Here is a 24,481-nt window from a genome sequence, read left to right as displayed (position 1 = left end):
AAGAAAAGAAAAACCTAATAAAAAACACTATAAACTCAAATAATGCATAGGTAGACATACTAATGTGTTGTCAGACTAGTATCACTCCAGCTATTCAGAATTGGTAAACATGCCATAGCGTGCAGTTATACAGGGATGAAAATTGGCGATGTATGCCTATTAAAAACAAAGAAGAAATCACCAACAAGTCAACCTGTCCATGACAATGCATATCTTTATTCTCAGAAACATTAGGTTTTTCAGGTAGTAGGCTTACACAAATAGGTCACAAAGCACAAACACTTTCAGTCTTATTTTCTTTTTACAAAAGCAACAGTCACCTTTTTTTTTGTGTGAACCCAACATGTCATTGAAGCTAACATGAATTATTGTGCTGACAACATTGTGTACTTTTCTCATCTCGCTGAGGAAATAAGAGCCGGATCCTTAAATCTGTCACTTCCTGATTTATGTCAAGGGCTGTCTAAAGAGGACGAGACACGAAGACCGTAAGGGCGACGCCATGTTGCTCACATGGTGCTCCATGGAAGGAAAGAAACATGCGCAGTTGAGACCAAGGAAGCTGAACGAGGAAGTGTTGGCTGCATAAAGCCCATTGCGCATGTTTCTTTCCTTCCATGGAGCACCATGGAGCAACATGGCGTCGCCCCGTACGACGCCATGGTGTCTTCGCGTCTCGTCCTCTTTAGACAGTCCTTGGTTTATGTCTAAGACTATAAGAGGAGGTGGGGCCAGGCAGGGGTCAGTGTACCACTGGGAGAAAAGTTTGCGTTGCTGTGTGCCAGTCAAGTGCTTATATTCACCGCCTACATTTAAGTTTGAAGGAGAGTGATTCATTACACACATCACATTAAAGCACCTCATCAATAAAAAGATGAAAAAGTAGCCATTAGCATTCATATAGAAACATTTAGATCAAATCGTGAGGCCTATGAAGATTCGCACCTCTCCTGCAGAGGTATGCGCCTTCTCAAATTTCGATACAAATTTCACACAAATTTCAATACAAGCACCAAGCGGCCGAAATGAGTTTTCTCCGACGAGTGGCTATAGCATCTCCCTTAGAGATAGGGTGAGAAGTTCAGTCATGCGGGAGAGACTCTGCCGCTGCTCCTTCGCTTGGAAAGGAGCCAGCTGAGGTGGTTCGGGCATCTGGTTAGGATGCCTCTCGGGCATCTCCCTAAGGAGATGCCCGAGACCACGGTGCAGTTGGAGGAAACACATCGACTCACTGGCCTTGGAACGTCTCGGGATCCCCCAGGAGGAATGTTGCTCTGGAGAGGGAAGTCTGGAGCTCTCTGGTGGAGCCGTTGCCCGAGTATGGATAAACGGTTGGATGGATCATTTTCATGTGTGCACACTACACACATTATTATTTCTTGTGCCATTGATATCTACACAGTAGATTGTGAAAAGCAGTCTTCCGTGAGAATGTTTAGGTTCCATCCCAGCTTCCTCTTATAATCCTAGGGTTTTTATTTCATTATCTAGGGCTAGGAATCAAGGACATGTCACTGACAATGTGTAAATACTACAGTATATTCAGACATGACGCTCCACTCCACAGATATGAGTACGTTACTATAATATAATTTTGTAATTGTGTCAGACATACATTGTTTGTAATACATGTCCTTCAATTAGTAGTCCTAGGTTTTGTGTCAGACACATAAGGACAGGTCTTACATGGCTTTAGTTGCCAGGTCAGGTCTTACATGGCTTTAGTTGCCAGGTTTGGCAAAGATATATTCATCTGTGGTTTCTTTCCTTCACTGTGTGACAGAACAAAGCAGCCTAGTTATTCTATGCAAATATATATATCGTCCCCCCCCCCCCAATATATATCTATAATACTATCTCTATATAAGTCTATATATCCATGTATAATTTGGTAGGGTTTTTCTTTTAAAACATTCAAGGTACATTCACTTGACCCTGTAATTTTTTCCCCTCTTCTGTACGAAAGGTAGGCCTATACACAGTCAGACAAATGTTAATAAACTACTCCCCACCCAAACCAAAACGACATTAACGACCCATTTCCGCATTAGAGAAGCAGACAAAAAAAAAAAGCTGGTTCTTCAAACGACCAACTACAAGCATAATATTTCCTAAAGAAACCATCGTTATTAAGCTAGACCAATGGTTCCCAACCTTGTTCTCTGCAGAGCCTTTAAAACTTTTTCGTGGAAATCAACGTCCTACTTGATCACGCTACAGCGTCACACAAAAGTAGCGGATTTGCAAGCTTGAGCTTGTAGATCTGATACTTTGGCTAGTTTTTCATTTGAATCCTGAAAAGTAACAGTTTTGGACGGGGTGCATTCTTAGTTTAGACTAGTCATTGGTTAGACATGGGTTAAGGTTAGGTTTGTGCCCCGTGGGAGGTTAGGTTTAGGGTGAGGGTTTGAGATAGGTTGTAGTTGTAGGACTAATGACTAGTCTAACCAATGACAATGTCTAAACCAAATATTGTCTATAAACTAAGTACTGCATCCGTTTTGGACATGAGTAGGTTTCCACATGACAAGGTCTAAATGGGTAATTTGGTAAATATACTGTATATATTCACTGTATAGTATATAGGGATGTCCCGATTTTTTTCCTTCCCGATCTGATACCACAATTTCTGTGTTAGCCGATACAGAATACCGATACCAGAGAATATAAAAAAAAAAAAAAAATACTTATTTTATCTCGTGTTGTCAATAGCAGACTCCTCACTCAAATGTGCACTTGCAACTCAAAAGCAAACTCCACATGCCCCAACATTTTATTCACCGATCAGTGTCAACCCTTTACCCCTGTGTCGGATCGGTGGTCAGACTGGCATATTCGCCGATACCGATATGACCAAAAAGGTGCTGATACCGATACAGTATTGGGACATCTCTAATAGTACAGTATACTCTTACTCACCTACATTTTTCAGTTGAAAGTCCAGCAGAGTACAGTACTAGAGGTCCCTGCAGAGGAGGAAGGATGAGAACCCATGGTCTGAAGTATAAAATAGCATATTCTTCTGGACAATACAGTTTAACAGTTTAGCTAGCGCTCTTATCACAGAGTTCCACGGGTGTGTGCTGATTAGCTGGCAACAACACGTAGGCAGTTTTGACAGTTTCTTTACCATGTCTTTTGTAAAAAATAATCCACAGATTGCAATTCTGTCAGCAGTTAAAAGGGCCATTTTGTGAGTTTTTTAACCTGAATCATTATTGTTCCATTGTGGGACAGAATGCCCTTGGTGAGGTTCATGTCACATTGTCACAATGGAACTAGGATAGGACTCGGTCAATAAAATCTACAAAATAGCCCTTCAAAAGCTCAGACACAAATTAATTCACGTATACAATCACTAGTGTGAATAGACCCTTGGCATATTAAACACAGAATACACATTTAGGCATTTATATTAACAAGTACCTGGCCTTAACCCATTCTGACCTGAGATCAGATTCATACGAGGTTTCCACTGGGACACACGCTGGTCTGATTAACCCATTCTGACCTGAGATCAGATTAAAAAAATGGCAGTCGTTCTTCGATTTTTTTAAAATAGCAGACCTACAAGCTCGTAGCGCGCCACTCGGTGGCGCGCTATGAGCTTGTAGATCTGATATTTTTCAATAGCTAAAGCATAACATGATGCCAACACCAACATGGGTTCCCGTTCAGAATGGGTTAAAGGGACCATATTGAATATGAGCCAGATGACGCGTGAACACTGAACATGATATTTGCTTCGTTCATTTTTTTCATTTTTAGAAGGCCACATGGATGTAATTTGGGTGCTTTTTTTTATTGGAAAGAAGAGCTTTACTTCCTGGGTCAAAGTTAGGAGATAACCACTTTCAACTTGGCATCCCTATTTTGGGCTTCTCTTTCTAGCTGAAGTTTTTCCAAAAACTTAAAAAAAATAGCCAATCTAAAGGGCTTGTAGATCGGCTAGTTTTTGAAGTAATTAAAACATTTTTTTAGCTTAAGTGGTTAATACAGCCCTCTACCTAATTCTTTGCAACAATTTCAAGATGTACTGTAACTGAAAAGTGAGAATTTCAGTTACAGGAATAATGATGCACAGAAGTGTTGCGTTTTTACATGTATAATCAAAGGCCAATAAATTAAATTGTCTGCCATTGTGGCAGTCAGTATGCCCTTGGTGTCGGCTTCACTGTGCCTTCTACAGGTTATAAATATTAAACAAAAGTTAAAATAACTCATCTCCAACAGGATAATGAAACATGGAAATACTCAAAATAAATGCAAAATAAACTCCAAAAGGGAGACAGGACAGTGCAATCAACATAAGAAGAACATGACAAAAATAACAGTATATAGTCAATGAAGTTGGATTCGCTGATGTATGCAGAGAGAAGGCACCGAATAAGTTGTAGCACCAATGTCACATTTCAGCACTGATTTGACGTCACGTTTGGGATCGAATCGGATAAAAATGTAATTTTTTTTCCTTTTCCAGGACCCAATCAGGTCAAATGTTTCTTTTTCCAGGACCCAATCAGGTGAAAATGCCTCAATGATGAAAGATGAAAGTAGTGCTAAAACCCATGCGAGCAACTCTCCGTCCCTGTGCTACTGACTAGTATGAGGACTGTGTGTGTGTGCGTGCGTGCGTGCGTGCGTATGTGTGTGTGAGAGAGAGAGAGGAACAGCCACCTTTCAGGGCTCCGTGCCCGTCCTATAGGCTGCCTAGTGTGGGCTGGGCGCGGGCGTGTCCATATCCTCCTCGGCCTCTGCCTCTCCCTGAGGCCCAGAGTAGGAGCTCAGGGCGTCCCAGAGCACGCCGGTCTCCTCACAGTGATGCCGACTCCTCCAGTGCTCCTCCACCCCCTCCCTGCTGTCCAGCACCAGGCTACACAGCACGCAGTTAAAGGCCGAACCCGCAGCCGAAAGGACGCCAGCGCCCCGCCACCGCGACGCCGCCCCCGGGGGAGGAGCCACGACGTCGCTGTCCTCCTCCTCCTCGCCGCACCCACCACAGTGCTGGGACAGGATGTGCCTCTTGAGCTTGGAGAACGAGAGGAAGGCCTCGTCGCAGCTGCCGCACTTGACCAGCAGGTGGCGCTGGTTGTCGCCGCCGAGCTGCCGCCAGTCGTCCTCCTCGCCGTCGTACCCTCCTCCTCCTCCGCGGTGGTGCTGCGACAGGATGTTCCTGGTCTCTCGCTTCTCGTTGAGCTGCCGCCAGTAGTGGGCGGCGTGCTTGACCAGCTCGTCCTCCGCCTCGCGGCCGCCGCGGGTGCCGTCGCGCGTCGCCCTCCCCCCCCCCTGGGCCTCCTCGCCGTGCACGTAGAGGAGGTGGAGCTTCATGTCGGCGAAGGTGGGCGCGATGGCCTGGCAGCGCCCGCACTTGATCTGGAGCTCCACGGGGTCCTCACGCTCCTCCTCCTGGCCCTGCCCGTCGGACGCCTCTGGAGACGTGGCTCTGGAGGAGGAACAGCAACCAACAACCAATCATTAAACGAAAGCCCGATAGGGGAATCAGTACCAGAGCAACAACTCGAGGAGACTGCGAAGTGCCGCACTGGCAAACAACATTCGGCCAAAATGTCCTCTCAGTACAGGGCTGTGTAAAATGGAATGGCCTTCCTCTGCATATAAGGGAATGTTCCTCTTTTAAATACAATCTGAAAAAATGGTTGCTTGGAAACCAAAGCTGCAACCATTCATGATTATTTTAGGTGTATTTATTTTGTATGCTGAGAGATTATTAGAGTAAACCTACCCTAATAATAGTTTTATCTCGTAGTCTTATTACGTTTGAAATGTACTAGGTATTTGTATGCTATGTCCTGTATGTCAGTCCTGTTTGTATTGTTTGATGTCTGGGGACTGCAGATGGAAATGAGCAAGTCTTGCTAAATCTGGTATATTTACACTGCCTTTTTAATGTAATGTTCATCAATATACACTGTCCCGACCAAATAAACGAATAAAGTAAAGTAACAACACAGACAGTGGGTTCTATTGCACACAGAACAACTCTTCCTACTTCCTTCACAGGTGTTACCGATGATACTAATTAAGGCTCTGTTCCGTTTAGTGTGCAGTGGTTCGCAAACCTATTTACTTTCAAGGACCCCCATAACTCTGGGAGTGTACAAATGGAACCAAATGGACACTTATGGGCCCCATTTGGTTCCATTTCTGTGCACTCTCAGAGTTACACACACCCGTACGGGGCCATTTGGAACACAGTCAAGGACACTTTGAGACCCACTGAGTGTTTCCAGTGAGCCATACTATATGCACAATCTACAAGCTCACAACGCATGGCAATGTGACGCATTGTGAGCTTGCAGATCTGCTATTTTCAAAATATTTTGAAAACATGAAATGGGACATTATGCATAACGAGTAGCCTACTTTCTACTTTTGATACTTTTAAGTACATTTTGATACCAATACTTTCACACTCTCACTCAAGTAAATTTTGAATTTCCAGACTTTTACTTACGGAGTACTTCTACATTGCAGTATTGTTGGAATGTAAGAATTCTGGCATTATGAATTTCAGGCAAAAATACCTGCCAATTTACTTTTTTACCCACCTTTCTATAAATTAATTGCATTACTAAAATCTGAAAAACTTTTTCTGAAAAATGTTCTTCCACTGTACAAATAGGGAAAGCCTTCCGATATGTCTATGTATATCGTGTAATGTATTGTATACTTTCAATTGTATACTTTTATGAATCTGTGCTCCAAACCATGTGATCATGGTCGTGAGTTAAATCAATTATGATGATGATAGTACTTTTACTTAAGTAAAAGCATGTGAGTACTACTTTTTCCCATCACTGGTTATCTCACCCCTCCACCGGTATGTCGTCCTCGTGCTGGCTGATGGAGGGCTCCACGGTCAGCACCACCCTGTGCACCTCCCTCAGGTGCGTGAAGTACACGCCCACGTAGCCGAAGGCCTTCTCGCAGAACTCGCAGCGCAGCGTGCGGCGCCCGGACGGCCGCCCGCCGTCCGCCGTGTGGTGCAGCTTCATGTGCGTGCTGAGGCTGCCCGAGTGGGCGTAGGCCTTGCGGCAGACGGGGCACACGTAGGGCCGGCTGTTGGTGTGGCTGTTCATGTGGCCCTGGAGGTGGTGCTTGAACTGGAAGCAGCGGCCGCACGTGGGGCAGCGGTGGAGCGGCCGGCTGCCCAGGAACGCCCTCAGGTGGTGGGACGACTGGGAGTGGGAGGCGCCTCGCAGGTGGAGGGTGGTCGCCCCCGGGGCGCCGGGCTGCTGCTGCCCCAGGAGGAGCTCCTGTTGTTCCTGGCCGTCCGGAGAGATGGCGTGAGGCAGGCTGATCAGCTGAGGGACCGTCTCCATTACCAGCATGGGTTTGGGTCGGATGCTGCGGTACTTCTTGGAGATGTCCTCGACTTCCTTCTGTTTGGAGCCGGGAGCGATCATCGCCGGCGGTTTCTCGGGGACTCTCCTGCGGAAGAAAGACAAGGACCTCTTCTTTCGCGCCTCGAAAGCGAGGATGTCTTCCATTGTCTTTCTCTTCCTTCCTCTCTTTTTGCCAGGTGATTTCTGAAGCACAGGCGGCGGTGTTGTCTGGGCCCGAGACTGTAGAAGGGGCTTTGGCACCCGGTCGTGACTCAAGGCCTCGGCGGTCTCCGGGGTCTTGGCGAAGGGATCTGAGGACTTGGTGAGACCGGGCAGCCCGGCAGAGACACCTCTCTTTTCCAGGGACACAGCGGTGCTCTTGGCAGCGGGGACGAGGGTGCCTTTCATCTTGGAGTAGGGCAGGATGGGCAGCTTGCCCTTAGGTGGGGAGGGGATAATCTGGACAGCTTTGCTAAAGATGGACGGGGAGAGAACAGTGATGCTGCCTGGAGGCTGGGCTGCAGCAGGCTGGGCTTGGCACAGTCGCCGCCTGGCCTTGCCCCCTTCCTCCGGGGCCTTGCATGGGGAGCTTTTGGCAGTGGCGGGCGAGTACTGGAGGTTCTTCTGCAGGAGGCCGGTTGTAGCGGGCCGTTCGGATCCGTCCGGCGCTCGCTCCAGCTGAGAGCCCGGATAGAGGACAGCGTTGTCGGGGAGGAAAGATGTAAGGGCGATCTCGGAGGAGGAGGCGGGGTCGATCATGATGACCTGCTCTGACGGCTCCGCCTTGGTGGCTACTCCGGCTTCCTTCGTCTCCGTGGACTCCGTCAGCCATTTCTTCGCCATCGGAGACGTGGCCACCGACCTGGCCGAAGGTGTCGCCGAGGCCACCTTAGTGGGCGTTTTCACCGCCGTCTGGGACGTAACCGCCGACCTGGCGGGCGACGTCACAGCCACCTTGGTGGGCATTTTCACCCTGGCGGTCGGCGGTGGTGATTTGACCTTTTCCATGGTCCCTTTGCTCCTCATCGGCTGATATCTCGGAATGGGCAACTTGAGGTTATTTTGGATGGGCTGGGTTTGCTGGGGCTGCTGTTGTTGCTGCGGCGTCTGAGAGGAGACGGAGGAGGGCAACGCCACCAGGGAGAACGTGCCCTCCTGGCCCGCGATCTGCATCAGAGCGTAGTTCTGATGGGCGGGCACCATGATGGACTTGGGGCTGGAGGCGGCGGTGGTGGCGCCCTCGGGGAGGGCAGAGGGAGGCTGGCAGGACAGGACCGCCGCGGGGGAGGGGGAGGTCGCCAAGGACAGGACCCCCGCCGGGGAGGGGGAGAGGGGAGAGGGCGCCAAGGCCGGAGCCTTGGGGGCAATGCTTCGGAACTGCAGGCTCTTCATCTGGAACGAAGGTCTGGACTCAGCAGCTGCCCTTTGGAAAAACACACACAAGAAATGATGTTTTAGCAACTGCTCTACTTGGCTAAACTATAACCTAAATGTATTCTTTATCGACTTTCCACAACAACAAGGACTTCCAACCATTGCAACACATTGCGATTGTGGTCCAAAAATTCCCCCTGCCGTCCCGAGTGAACTAACATAATTTTTTATGACAAGCTCCGACTGCTCCGTGACCTCCCGGTGTAATTGTGAAAGTTATTACAGTTAATACAGTCAGTACAGCAGTGTGTCCCAGCAGGAGGGCTTGGCCCCGTGTTCCTCTATGGTGTCATTTAAACTCAGTCCAAGCTGGAAACAAGGCGTCACATACTGTCACTAACAAGAGCATGTCCAAGCGTGTGACAAGCTGCCTTATTATCCATATTTCCTTCCACACCACACACACACACACACACACACACACACACACACAGGATTCTCTCTCGCTCTCTCCCCCAGGCCCAGGCGCAGGACAGTGCGTCCCCTTTGATTGGCGCTCAGTGTGCGGCCCATGGTGCATGCTGGGGGCTCTGTGGGGTGCTCCTTGTACCCCCCCCTCGCTTCCTGGAAGGATCAGTCACTGGAGCGTGAAAGCTGCCCAAGGGCAGGAGGCTTTACGAGGCGAAGAGGGGCTACCTTCGCCCCTCTCATCTCTCCCCCTTACCCCCCTGACCGACAGCACCGCAGCCTGGCTAGAGGGGGGCTCTCATCTCCCTTCACCCCCCTGACCGACAGCACCGCAGCCAGCCCCCCCACAGAGGGGGGCTGAGAAAAGCCCCCCCAACAAAGCCCTGGATTCAATCTAATGCCCCGTGTCCACAAATGGTGTTTTAAAAAAGGTGCCCAGTGGGGATGATGACTTAAAAATACTAAAAAGAAACACACACACTACACACACACACACACCATTTGAAAGAAAATGTCAAGTGGACTTGGAAAAAAACGTCAGAACAAGATGATCACATAAGAAGGTTTAAGGACTTTATCCTCTCAATCTCCTTTGTGGTTTCCAACCATCGATCAAAAAGCTACAGGTATGGCTTTAAACCAACAACAGCAAAAATGCCTTCCATCTACATCAATACTGCATCTTCATTCCAACAGTGAGAGAGGAGAGAGAAGGACATTACCGTGGAATGCTTCAAATGGAGCCCTAATAGTAAACACATTTTGTGGTTTGAATTTCACATTTTTTGATCCGAGTCGCAATAGCAGCCTTTGATACGGGCGTGGTTCCAGATCTGCTCTGCGATACTGATCGGCTAAAAACCGCAAAAAGTCTGGACGTGTCACAAGAGGCAAGCGTTTGACGGCGTGATTTCTCTTGACACACACACACACACACACACACACACACACACACGCGCGCGCGCGCACCCCTCAACCTTTGTATCCATTTCAAATGGATTTTGGGGCAAAAAGCTTTTCAACATTTCAAAAGACTGAGAAAGAGAAATAAACGTGGAAAGGCACACTATTTAACACCTGGAAGTATTTGTGCGAGGACAGATTATCCCATTTTGGGCGGGAACCCCTTTTGGTGTTTTAAACATTATGTTACAATTTAGCTATTGAGAAACAGCAGATCTACAAGCTCATAGCACGCCACCGAGTGGCGCGCTACGAGCTTGTAGGTCTGCTATTTTTTTTTTTTAATCGTGAAAATATTTCTTTCAGAAAACTGGAGGATTTAGATTTTTTATTTCGAGGTCAGGTCTAAATGGGTTATTTATACAGTATCCCCCCCCTCCCACCTCCGCCACCACCACCACATTACGACTGTGTAAAGTTGGAGCGTTTCCCTCTCTCTCTCTCTGTGTGGGTAGTGGTAGTCTCTCTCTCTCTCTGTGGGTAGTTGATTCCAGTTTGACTGTGAATTTGGCTCAACACGAACAGGGCAGAAAAGAACGGTGGGATACGAATCCATTCCACCCCCGGGATTTGATGTGTGGGTATAGCAGGAAGGAGGGGACAGGGGGGGGGCAACGCCTGGTTCTTTTGTTCCACATCACGTGAGAGTACAGCTGCCACGGCTCGGTTCGAATTGGCGGAGACACCTTTATCCAAAACTACAAGCGAGTCGTCTCACGCCTCTCTCTCTCTCTCTCTCTGGACAAATAAGAACATGATGTGTAATATCAGGCTGGTCTGGTGTGGTGTGAGAGGGAGAGACTGTGGCCCACGGGGCTACGAAGCCTTTTGAAACTCAAACACATCTGACAGTAGACTGCAGGCCTTACAGCGCATTCCTTTTGAAGAGATGCTCATCGCAGTGGCAAGAAGGGGCACCACCGGTGACTTTTACAATCATATGCAGCTTCTTAACAACCCAATTATCTTTGGACGGGGCCAAAAGGGGAAAAAGCAACAACAAGATGTTTGGCAAAGTTGTGTGCAATAATTTCAACACAAAATACGATTTAGCACATTTTTTGCCACAGATTACATGTTTTTTGATTCAATTTAATTCAACTCTTGGTACATGTGTGCACTATGAGGTCACATAAGAAAGGCAAAGAGGTCGGCCCGTGGCTCAGCGGTCCAGGCACCTAGGACGGCAGTCCAAGTCTGGCAGTGTGACGCGGGTTCGACTCCCGACCCCGACGGCCTTTACTGCATGTCACTCCCCCATTTCCTGTCAGCCTACTGTCTGTCCCTCTATAAAACAATATAAAATAAGGGCGAAATCGGCCAAAAAAAAAAGAAAGGGAGGTCAGGGAGCAAGAGAAGCAGCTAAAGATAAACTGCAAAAGGTGTCTCTGGAATTTACATTAGATTTTAGAATTAGAGAGATTTGACTTGTGGTATAAAAGTGGATATTACTTTCTGCTTTACTTCTTGGAGTAAAGTTGTCCGTAATGATAATAATAAGGTTCAACATACTGTACATACTGTAGGCTAGAGGAGACACTGTGAATGCCACCGCTCGCCTGCGCAACAGTTGTTAACACCATTCATTCAATGTGTCATGCGTTCTCTCTGAATGCTTAACTCTCATTGGATATTTTGTTAGGCATATTTGGCAGATATACTGTCAGTCCCTGCCCATTTCACACTACTATAAATCTATCCAGATCTATGCAGATGCAAATAGGAAAATAGAGGCAAATTGAGTGGCAAAGTGAGTGCCAAAGTGCATTTAATGTTGTTTAAAGTCATTTAATGCAATCAAATAGGACTTTTCTGTTTGGATGTCAAGGCCAGAAAGTCGTTTTTTGCTACTCAGTAGGCGTTCCCTCTTAAAGTCCTGACATCCCCTCTGTGGATGTGAAGTCTTCTAGTGTGATGATGAGGAGGTCACATAAGAAGGGCGACGAGATCAGGGAAGCAAGAGGAGGCAAGAGAGAAAGAAAGCAGTGAGGTGGAATTATATAAGAATAGAATTAGAGGAGATTTGGCTCGTGGCAAAAATGTTCTTCTGAGCTGATGGGATTTGATGGCGTATTACAGCTGGTACCTCAGCAAAGGTCTCTGGAGAGAGAGCCACCGGTGTGTTACAGATGCAACACACACACACACACACACACACACACACACACACACACACACACACACACACACACACACACCCCTGTGGTGCTGTAACTGCACTGTTGTGACAGGTGTGTGATGATGATTATGATGATAATTTGACAGCATCAGCCCACGTGCTGAACAAACAGGCGAGTGAGAGAATGACACTTGACAACACTCCTCAATAAAGATAGATCTATTCTTACAATAAATAATTACTCTACGGTTTCATCTCTACGTGAGTCTCTCTCCCTCCAGCTGTTATTCCATCACTTATCGTTGCCTTTAAGTTTAACCCTTTCTTCTCTCCCTCTCTACTCGCAGCCCACTCGTTGTGGGACATTCCCCTCTCAGCGTGCACCGCCATCTGCATAATGAGCATGTTAACGCACTCCTGCCACTGCTCAGAACCTGCTGGGAGGATGAACGGCAGGAGAGACAGGGGGAGAATGAAGGATGGAGGGAGGATAGGAGGGAGGGAGAGAAGGGGAGAATGAAGGAGGGAGGGAGAGAAGGGGAGAATGAAGGCTGGAGGGAGGGAGGGAGAGAAGGGGAGAATGAAGGAGGGAGGGAGGGAGAGAAGGGGAGAATGAAGGATGGAGGGAGGGAGAGGAGGGGAGAGTCTAGCTTGATGTCAGGTCTCCTTGTCCTCCTATCCTGCTGCTTCTGGCAACGTTCGAGTCTCTTGGATGTTGGGAGGGGGAAAACCAGGTTGGAAAGAAAGAGCTGCAAGAAGCACTTAAGGTGCTGGACTAGGGATGCAGCACAATATGAGAAGATAAGTCACTTCAGGAAGTCTGGACTTTAAAAAGCACAATCTGTAATGATGTGATTGTATTGTTAATATGGCCAATATTTAAAAGTGAATGGGCCAGATTCACGAAGGAAATGTACACCCAGGTCTAAATAAAGTGCATAAATGATGAGTGTGTATATTCCGTACGCTCAATCTCACGTGAGATTCACCAAAGGTGGCGTAATGGCTTCATTTGATTGTATCACGGCTGTAGCTCATGTTTGCCTCACAGTCAAGGGGACTGACTCGCTATTTCCCAAGCGTTTCGCACGGTTTCACCGTGTGTAGTAACAGAAATAGTAACCGGAAACTAACGTGATGTTTCTGGTCGCTCCGAAATGGACAGATCTTCAAGCTAACAGCGCGTCGGTACCATAGAGATATATATAAACGAACCGGTCTGTACCAGGTCGGGAAGCACCGCATAGCAGCATATTGCTGAACGTTAATAAATGAAGTAAATAGTTACTCTCACGTATAATGAGAAATAACCAAGTTAATTATACAGTTCAACATCACGGCCAAATGTTATTAAAACTCTGCATGGACATTATAAAAGCCGCAAGCCCTTTCTACTGATGAATTGCGCACCTCTGCACCTTTGCAGAGGTAAAAAATAAAATCCGATAATTTTCATCAGAGCTGTATTGATTACTGTGGTGATTGATTCCCTCCACTGTCCCACTACATCAGATTTGGAAATAAAATGGAATAATGGACACAGATTTCATCCATCCAGAGTTTTGCCTTTATTGGTTACTGAGGGTTAATCTGTCTTTTGGACTAAGTTCTAGATGTCAGAAAAGCTAGATTTCATCAGCCTTTTCCTCATCAAATGGTGAGACTTATTACTAGGCTATTCTGTGTGTGGCGTTCATGTGATCAATATACAGTAGCCTACAATAATATTAATACCACGACACAATGGAGTAGGAGTTGTACCCAGCAACATATAGTTATTTTAATCATTACTTGATTAAAATAACTGTCAACACGCTGAGCGAGCAACCTAATAATCCAGCTCTGAATGCAATTAGCCTACAAAATACAAACCAGTGGAAATAAGTGAGGAAAAAGAGCTCTTTCCTCTGATGAATGAATAGACATTCCATATAAAATATGAAAAAAATGTAATAAAACGAACGCTTTTACATCTTTTCACTGGTTCAAGTGATGCGCTCAGAGGTCGACTGTAACAAAGGGGAAGTCAGTGTGGTATGCTGTATATTATAAATCACATCACCTTCAAGTTCAAGTCTATCTAGGCTCGATCACATAAAGGCATCGTCTGGGCGAGGATATGCTGTGTCCGTGATTAAAAAATACCTCTGTCCTGAAAACATGTGCTGTATTGTTAACCGTGCGTTTGACTCTATTCTCCTGACCGTCCTTGCCTCCATGGGTTCTGTGGAACATCACCTAGTGGGGTTTTAAGAGAAAGGCACGCAGAGGTCACAGACGCCATTCAATCTGCCTCTGTGGCTTTGAAACGCCAGCCACTCTAATCTGACGGGGGTCAGAGGTCAGGGCCGGGCCGAAGGGTGCCCAGTATCCTGGGCTGTGGCGGTGAGATAGAGAGAGAGAGGTAGAGAGAGAGAGAGAGAGAGAGAGAGAGAGAGAGAGATGGGATGTCTGTTGTTGTCTCTGTGTGAGCAGAGAGTTGTTGTCTCTGTGTGTGTGCACAATGTTGACTCTTCTTTTGTTGTATGTATGCTTTGGCAATGTAGAACATATTTATCATGCCAATAAAGCCTTTTTAAATTGAAAAAAGAAAATAAAAATTGAGAGAAGAGAGAGGGGAAGGGAAAGAGAAAGAACATGTGAGACAGAAGGAGAAGGTGAGGGATAGAGAGAGAGAGAGAGAGAGAGAGGGAGGGGGGAGAGGGAGAGAGAGAGAGAGGACATGTGAGACAGAAGGTGGTGAGGGAGAGAGAGAGAGAGAGAGAGAGAGAGAGAGAGAGAGAGAGAGAGAGACAGACAGACAGAGACAGAGAGGGAGAGGGAGAGAGACAGAGAGGGAGAAATGTCAGCCCAGAGATAGATAAAGAGTAGGAGTGTGACAGAGAGAGGGGCAGACACCGGGGGGGTCCATGTCTCCACACAGAGACATGATTATCAGGTAAGGCCAGAGAGGTCAAAGGTGAGGTTCTGTTCTGTTTACGTTGGAAGCGGGTCAGGGTTGAGCTAGAGGCCAGCAGAGAGACTGACCCACTACATCTAAAATAGCAGACCTACGAGCTTGTAGATCTGCTATTTTAGATGCTATTTCAATAGCTAAAGCATAACATAATGCTAACGCCAAAAGGGGTTCCCGCCCCAAAATGGGTTAAACACTGCACATGTTATAATATGTCATTTTATTGACTTGAATAACACAAATTAAATTGAAAGCAATGGAGAGGGTGGGAATTGTACAGTGTAAATCCTGTATAGAAGGATAAATAATAATAAAAATAATAATAAATAATAATATGATAAAATATGTATTTATTTTGTTCATATTGGGAGAATTGCGCCTACTGTAGCAGTCATAGAATGTACTAACGCAGCAGCAGCATACACACACACACACACACACACACACACACACACACACACGGGTCGTGCGCATACATCCTTGTTTGCCCTGTTTATTACTTTTATTATTATTATTGTTTATTGATGCACCTTGCTTTTCCTTCTGCCTTGTTTCTTTCTGTATACTACAGTACTTCCTGTACTATCCTGTAACCTTAACTGCTGTGCTGCCTCTGGGCGACTGATTCCCCCCCGTGGGATAAAAAAGGTATCTATCTATCTATCTATCTATCTATCTAAGGAATACCAGACGACTCGCCCCTTCACCAACTCGCCCCCGTGAAATGTGTTCATATAGTTGCAGTTAATTTAGTATTTCCCTCCCTCTCTGAAATCTGAAATGATCTTGTATACGGATTTATTTGATCGTATAGTAGTCGATCTCTATACACTGTAAAATTGAGAATAATAATAATAATAATAATTAAGTTATAATTTAGGACCTTCTAGCAGTTAATTTCGTTTTATTGAACACATTTCTTCCATGTAACCCATGTTTTGTAATGGCATCATCATGCTATTATGCCCCGTGGATATACAGAGTGAAGTTAACAATGATAAATTAATATGAGAATACCGTTTATATAATCACCAACATGAACTATGTTTGTTATTTACAGCTAGATAGAGTAGTGGGGCGAGATGGAAAAGGGGCGACCGTACCTGTTACTTAAGGACAGGCCAATAGGAACAGCCAGAGCAAGCCAACGCACCATGTGAGAGCCTATCGTTACCGAGGAGGATTTTGTGATTTTGCAGTGACAGACATTATAAAACATGGACATTGATGTGTTCTGATAGCGTCCCTGCCCTGGGGCCCAATTCCAGCTACCGGCTGAATCCAGTCCAGAAGATACTGCTAATAATGCACAACACTGTCAATTTAGTCAGTGTGAATTCAACACAATGCCATGCCAGATTTATATATACCTGGTTGCGCGGCGGCCGTATCGCACAATGAAAATCCGATCTACAAGCTCTCAACGCGTAGATGGCCTAGTTTCAGGGCACAGCCAAGTACTGTATAAATCACCCTTAAACAATGGACCTACGTGGATCTGTATATAATGGACCCGTAGGAGTCCATAATACACTCACTTGAGTTAAGTGAACGCTGAGGTTTTTACTGTGGCAGACGCCCAATGACAAGACAACCTGGTCTGCATCACCAGGATTTAAAAAAGACTCTGAGAAAACTTCCCACGTGAAAATCTCATCTACTGTCTGGACAGGGCCTGTGTTTATAGAAGAAAATATGGACGAAAGAAACATTTAATCCATTCTGTACGGGAACCCCTTTTGGTGTTAGCATTATGTTATGCTTTAGCTATTGAAAAATAGCAGATCTACAAGCTCTTAGCGCGCCACTTGGTGGCCTGCTATTTTTTTTAAATCGAAGAACGACTGACATAGAAACATAGCTTTTTCAGAAAACTGTCAGGATGTAGAAGACCTTTTTAGAATCTGATCTCAGGTCAAAATAGGTTAAAGTATAAAGGGAAGCAGTTGAAATCTTGTATTTCGTGTAGTACAAAATAATTGAAATAAATCACGGGCGCCCCACGGCATCGGTAAAGATGTGGGGAGGAGGAGAAGGAGCCAGAGAGAGCGAAGAGAAGAGAAGCCAAGCCGTAAGAGGTCTGTTATCTCCACCGTTAGGTGAGAGCAACGCTCATCTGGGACTCAAAGATAGAGCCTAGAGATGGAGGAGGAGGGTCTGGAATGAACAGAGGTGTGTGGTTTAGGGGAAGAGGGGGGAGGCTGAACTGAAGACCCAGCATGCAGAGGCCAAGCTCCCCCCTCCCTCCCTCCCTACCCACCCCTCGGTTCTGAGCCCAGATGAAAGGCCAGGATCTCGGGGCAGATAACAGGGCTATAGTTGCAGGGGGTCGGGGGGCCAGCCAGCCAGCTGTGAGGAGCCATGTCCAGCGGCCATGTTCTCCTCCTCACCCCATTGCTCTCACACACGTGTCGTGCAACGCACTCGCACGCGCGCAGTCACACAGCCGCGTGTACTGTACAGTCACACATGCACGCACGCCTCTGGGATAATTGTGCATGTGTGTTAAGAGTGTAACAGGGAGAAAGAAAGAAACGAAGGAAGGAAGAGACGTATCTCTGGGCTCTCCTAGCCCATTTTGTGCGGGAACCCCTTTTGGTGTTAGCATCGTGTTGTGCTTTAGCTATTGAAAAATAGCAGATCTAGAAGCTCGTAGCACGCCACCGAGTGGCGCGCTACGAGCTTGTAGATCGAGCTTGTAAGGTAATCGAAGAACGACTGACATAGAAACATAGCTTTTTCAGAAAACTGTCAGGATGTAGAAGACATCTGATCTCAGGTCAAAATGGGCTAGAACTGTCAGAAACTGTAAAAGTGAACAGGGGGGAAAAAGGACACAAATTGGTGGATTTGATGGATCTGACGGACCGAGATGAAATCAGTCCTCCTTTTTTTTCCTCCTGAGTGAGCGTCAGCGTTATCTGTGCTCGATTGCTTCTTCCTGTATGTATGCATGCTAACCAAGCGCTCATCTTTCATCTGTAGGGATAGACATTTTTCCAGTCTGAGGGGTACTTATTACATGTGTGTGTGCGTGCGCGGCGTGCACGTGTGAGTGTTTGTGTGTGTGTGTGTGTGTCAGGGCAGTGTTAGGAGCGAGGGGGTCTCTCTCTCTCAGGAGCGAGGGCGGTCAGGGGGAAAATGAAATCAGTGTTTGCAGAAGTCCTCGTTTCATCCAAGAACGCCACTCGAGGGTGCGAGGGGCAGAGAGGGAGAGCACACACACACACACACACACACAGCGCTATACACACACACAATATGGTACACCTGTACATTATGCCCACGGTTTATAAGACGGCAAATAGAGCGATAGGCGTTTCAAAAGGAGATCCACCCATACAGTATTCATGACACACACACACACACACACACACACACACACACACACACACACACAGCTGTATGTCATACACTGTCACCTGAACAAATCAATATGGGGGGGGGGGGGTGAAATCCATTCCAATTAGGAGCATGTCGCTCTGCCCTGCATGGGAATGTAGCTTAATCGATAGAGAAATCCCACCGCTAGGAACAGAAAAACCTAAGCGCTCAACGTATGGAATACGTATTACCGCGTCTTGACAGCAGCAGCACAGTCAGTGAACGTAAAAATTATAGCGTCCATAATAGTTTATGGTTTGGTGCAGGATCAAAACCTCTATCGGGTATCAATGTGTTCCTGGGTCGGGTAATGCCTAATTTATGTTCCGTTGTACGGTGGTGTACCGTACCCAAAAAGAAGCTGATTTACAAGCTATTTTGGGCTGGCGACACTGTCCTCAGGTCAATGTATAAATCAGAATTAAGGCTGGATAACTATAGGGCTGTCACGGTCATGAAATATTAGCTGGCAATAATGAATTGTCATGTAAATAATTCCAAACGAGAATTGAATTCTGTATTTGGCTTTGAACATTGGAAAAATAAAATTGCACAAGGCAGATATGACAAATAACTTAAATATACACAGAAACAACTGATATGACCAGTACCAACAATCAAAATAAGTAAAGTATTATGGCCATGCATTTGATAATATTGTACTAAATAAAGTATTTCAAAAATGGCAGGAACAGAAGATCTACAAGCTATGTGGGGCTGTTGTCACCATTTTCAACAGATTCATTTATACAGGTGAATGAAATAATTGAGATTATCTCAAATAACGGCGACCAGGTGATTATGTAATAACTCAGACAGGCCTACAGTATATGGACAACGAGGACAAACGCAGAGCTGCACGCCCCTGAGAACCAACGACCTTTGACCCCGGACGTCCAACGAGGACGCATGTCATTCCCCGGGAAGTTGGCAGCGTCTTTAATCATCTGCGATCACACGCGCAATGCAGAGGAGCGTGTACGCACACACACATACAGTACAGTGACACACAAACACAATGCAGAGGAGCGTGTACGCACACACACACATACAGTACAGTGACACACAAACACACACACGTTTAGATGACGGGACTGTCAGGTCAGGGCTGAGCTGCGTGGAAGTGACGTATGTGCACGCGTGTGTGTGTGTGTGTGTGTGTGTGTGTGTGTGTGTGTGTGTGTGTGTGTTTGACCCCTCAGGCCTGAGCCTGCACTGTTCCGTGTTATTCATGTAGACGACTGTGTAGTAAACCTTCCCCTGACCTTTGTGTTTGCGGCCTCCTCTAGCCCATTTTGACCTGAGATCAGATTCTAAAAATGTCTTCTACATCCTGACAGTTGTCTGAAAAAGCTATGTTTCTATGTCAGTTGTTCTTCTTCGATTTTTCAAAAATGGCAGACCTACAAGCTCGTAGCGCGCCACTCGGTGGCGCGCTATGAGCTTGTAGATCTGCTATTTTTCAATAGCTAAAGCATAACATAATGCTAACACCAAAACGACAGCTCACACAGCACCAAGGAACAGTAAAGAGATGGGAGAAAAGTTGTCATGGACACATGGAACAGCTCAGTAGAAGAGAGACTTTACGGTTGCATGAGTTGCAACAAGGTAGGATGTACAGTACAGTACAGTACAGTACAGTACAGTACAGTACAGTACAGTACAGTACAGTACAGTACAGTACAGTACAGTACAGTACAGGCAGGCAACTATTTCATCTGACCAGGTATAGAACACAGCCCGCTCCGCCTCTCCGTTGAACAACAGACTTGTTAGTCATGTCACAGAAAGAAAGAGGGAGAGAGAGGGAGAGAGAGAGAGAGAGAGGGTGGAGAGGAGAAAACTGAAACAAGAATTTCTGAAAAGAGAAATAAATGTATGTGGGCAATCGTGCTGGCTTTATTCTTAGCGTAACTGTCTTTTGATGCTGTATCCTACAGTAGCTGTTATAAGTGTTTTCATACATGTCATTTGGTTCACCGTGTAGTCCCTTAATCAAGTAAAAGGCAAATCTTATTGTATTTATGGGGGTGGGGTATTATGTGGGGTTGTTTGTCTACCAAAATTGAAAATCCTATAAATAAAGTTATAAAATAAATAAAAAAGAACATGGGAATGTTTTGGTATCCTTCACACACAGCCCCTTGGGGGGGGGGGGGAAGAGGAGGGGGGGTTCAATTTCAGCTTCAGCCAGCTGACGGCTCCTCAGGTGGTTGTGGTTATGATGACGAGCGCTCTGGGTGGAGCTGTTGGGGGTTAATCGCCCTGCTCGGGACACACTTCAAACAGGGTTAGGAGGCCAATCGCTGACCCTCTGATTACCCGCTAAGCTACGGCTGCCACTAGTAGTATTATATAGTTTGTAACATTAAAATAAGCCTCTGGGTCTATTAACATGTCTACCGGCTCATCTGTTTCAGATTTGTCTCCCTTTTTGCTAATCCATCGTCTCGAAGCGAGCGCTCCGTCTGTTTGGGGCTGTGGACAATGTTCAATCAATTATTCCTTCAAAGCAAACGGCATAAACAATATTAGTTTGCCTCTTCTACAAAAATAAAACGTACAAGTTAGCGTTCTCTTGTATCATACTACTACGTATTATTTCCCACCACGGAGTAACCTCGCATCAGACTATCCAGGATTCCAGGCATCCAGCATATCCACCTCGGACGGAGCTCGGAGGACAGTCAAGACGGGCAGTGTCGGTAGGCCAATCACAGGCAGGCGGGGCGTTACCATGCCTCTGCTCGGACACAAACGGAATTCACGCGGTGCCACAGCATCCTGTAGCAGCCATGCTTTTATTTAGCAAAAAGTGGCCTTTCCAAGGTGGATAACTACCAGGTTAGGTGAAGGGTCAGAGGGAACGTTACATACATACTTACATTAAGTGGAGAGGCAAAGTCTGGGGCGAGTGGAGGGGGGAGGGGAGGGGCGATGCACTCAAACCTTTTATCAAGTTAAAACCTGACACTGTCACTGTAAATTCAGGCAGCTGTGGCTATACTTTCATGATAGCAAAGAAGTTGCTGTGGTTAAAGAAGCTGGAGGTGTGCGTGTGTGCGTGACATACATTTTGGTTTAGTGTGTTCATGAGAGTAGAGGTCAACTCCTCCCAGGCACTGTCTCTGTACAGTCCAGTAATACACCAGCTGTGGTCCATTTGGTTTTCAAACTTTTAAGTTTTGTGCCCCAGGCACAGCAATGGACACAAAGCGCACCTAGTATTCATATAGTGAAAATAGCAAACTCACAAAGCATCACTTCGCAACATGTTGTGAGCTTGTGGATCAAATTTGTTAACATCAAGAATTTAAAATAGCTTGGCCGTGTACAACTGACCAGCAAAAGAGAAGTCAGAATATAAAAAAAGGCTAAATTCAGGGCAGAACAGAATCCAAATTCCAAACGAGGATGCACTCAGTAATTGGCTAGTGTATAGACTATAGATCCCATACACCGAATGGACAGCTTGTGCCAGATTGTCTAGTTCCGCTCTATAGCTTCACAGAATGTGTATCCTGTAGCCTGGAGGGACAGTGGTGTCATTGTACTTATAAGTGTAACAACAGGTACACTGTAGTCAGTGGACCCAAAACACAACCATCTAAGGAAGCGTGCAAGAAACAAGGAGAGAACGCACAAGAGAAGATAATAATCCCGCAAGGAAGTAAAATAAGATACGTTTTCTCAACCCTAAATTAAATTGTTGGAATCACACATTGTACTTCAAAGTCACACTAAGAAAAGGCCAAAGACGAATAGCTACAGAAATATTACAATAAATCATAGTCGCGTCTACCAGCTCAGTGGCCCTGAGACTGGGAGGTCGGGGTTCGATCCCCGGCCGGGTCCTACCAAAGACTGTAAAAATGGGACCCAGTGCCTCCCTGCTTGACACTCGGCATCAAGGGGTTGGATTGGGGGGTAAGTCCCTGCGACATACTAGCGTCATGTCCAAGGGGTGTACTTGTACATCAAGCTGCCTCTCGCTACAGAAACAGGAGATAGGCTCCTGCCCTATGGGCCTCATGGCTCGGCAAGGCTACTTACTTACTTATAGTTGCGTCTTAACGTTCTGAGATTAATATTTCACAAAAATGACATGTGGGTTGACCTATTTCAGTTTTTCACGCTGGCATTGAGATCACAGAGTTCCGTGCTGTGACGTTACTCCCCCTGTAAAAGACGACGGCTTTAGTTACTCAAATAATGCTGTTTTATTCAACAGTCTGACTGTAGCAGGTCAACTCGTCTCAAATACGTCTCTGCGTCCCTACAACACCTGGTGAATATGAGACATATATATGAGACATTCGCGGCTGCAGCTACCAGGCTCTGGAAGAGCTTGCCCCTTTATATTCGATCTATTCATGTTTTTAAGTCTCACCTTTTAAGTCTCATCTTTTCTCCCTGGCTTTCAATCCATCTCGAGTCCATTTTAGGTTTTTGCTTTATCTTAGCTCTTTTTTTAGTTTTGCTTATTCTATTCTTTCATGCTTAATACAGTGCACAGTACAGTAACTATAACAATACATGTATAGTTGCAATGCTCAGTTCACACAGGTGTGAGTTTTCATATTCCTGACAAGGCATGCGTGTTAGAATTCACAAAGTTATATACACTCGTACGTTCAGCTAACTCACACACGCACCAACACATAAACACGACACAACCCTAGATCAGGAAGTACATCAGTGGAAGCGTCAGTGGGGGGGGGTGGGGGGGGAGTGTGATTCCAGAGACTAACCTTGAGTGGGACGCGGTGAAAACACCTGTGTGTTCCCAGTGCTACGGTACCTTAATGATCACTCATTATGATGGGAGAACTCATTAAACGAGGCCCCGACAAGAAGGGGAAAAGGAAACTGTCGGCGTTCTAATTTTAGGCGCTCCGTCGTGTCTCAGATGAAAAATGCAGAGAGAAGAGAGAGACATGGAGGAGAGAGAGAGAGAGAGAGAGAGGAGGGAAAGTTCTCCCTCTTTTGCTGACTTTCTGCATCATGTCTTAACTACCTCTCTCTCTCTCTCTCCAAACTCTTTGATTATCTCTGAATCACTTCTCTCGCTCTGCCTCTTTGAGAACGTCTTTATTTCTCTCTCTCTCTCCATCCTTCCTTCTCTCTCTCACTGAAAATTCATCAGATGATCAAACCCGCCAACCACCACCACCACCACGCGTCTCTTGTCTTTCTGCCTGTTTCCTTTATCCCATTCTGGGCGGGAACCCCTTTTTGGTGTTAGCATTATGTTACGCTTTAGCTATTGCAAAATAGCAGATCTACAAGCTCATAGCGCGCCACCGAGTGGCGCGCTATGAGCTTGTAGGTCTGCAATTTTTGGAAAAATCGAAGAACGACTGACAGCTTTTTCAGATAACTGTCCATTTTCAAACAGATTTTTTTTTAGAATCTGATCTCAGGTCAGAATGGGCTATTCTGCTCCGCTTTGTTGGCTTCCCTTTATCCCCCCCCTCCAGCCCCCCCATCTGCCGGTATATACCTGGATAAATAAACAGTTGATGTGATGCTAATTAGAGCAGGTTCAGGGACATGACGGGCTCAGAGACACATAAACAGAGAGGTGTTGGGGAGGAGAAGAGGTGGTGGTGGGAGGTAGAGAGAGAGCAAACCCACCCCAAGGGCAACACATCACACGAGAGACGCACAAACACACAGAGCGGTGTGAAGGACGGAGCGCTTTGGCTTTCAAGCCGTCGACCAAGGGTTGGCTTTGAAGCGAAGGACAGTGTTAGCATGGCGGAGCGGGGCAGGTGGTGGGGGGCACTTTGAAGAGGATTGTGTGTGTTTGAGATGGGGGGCCGATGGGGGGGGGGGGGGGGGGTGCGCCGGGCAGAGCAAATCGGC

General features: G+C 46.3%; 1 protein-coding gene across 2 annotated transcripts in view; it reads right to left on the bottom strand.

Moving 5' to 3' along the window:
• Positions 1-201: 201 nt before the first annotated feature.
• The window catches only part of znf438 (zinc finger protein 438), a 64,218-nt gene continuing 39,938 nt past the window's right edge, over positions 202-24,481 (bottom strand). The window contains exons 3-5 of one of the 2 annotated variants that reach the window (XM_080793909.1): positions 6,832-8,769; positions 4,678-5,443; positions 202-2,966 (exon numbers count right to left, since the gene is read on the bottom strand). In XM_080793909.1, the coding sequence (XP_080650035.1) occupies positions 4,711-5,443; positions 6,832-8,738 (2,640 nt within the window). In that variant the 5' untranslated portion in view covers positions 8,739-8,769 and the 3' untranslated portion in view covers positions 202-2,966; positions 4,678-4,710. Of the gene's footprint in view, positions 2,967-4,677; positions 5,444-6,831; positions 8,770-24,481 lie in introns of those variants that run through there. The other variant, XM_080793908.1, reaches the window with a different exon arrangement.

The sequence above is a fragment of the Protomyctophum bolini genome (assembly GCF_963924005.1).
Source record: "Protomyctophum bolini genome assembly, chromosome: 21".
Lineage (NCBI taxonomy): Eukaryota > Metazoa > Chordata > Actinopteri > Myctophiformes > Myctophidae > Protomyctophum > Protomyctophum bolini.
This window is presented reverse-complemented; position numbering and strand designations above follow the sequence as displayed.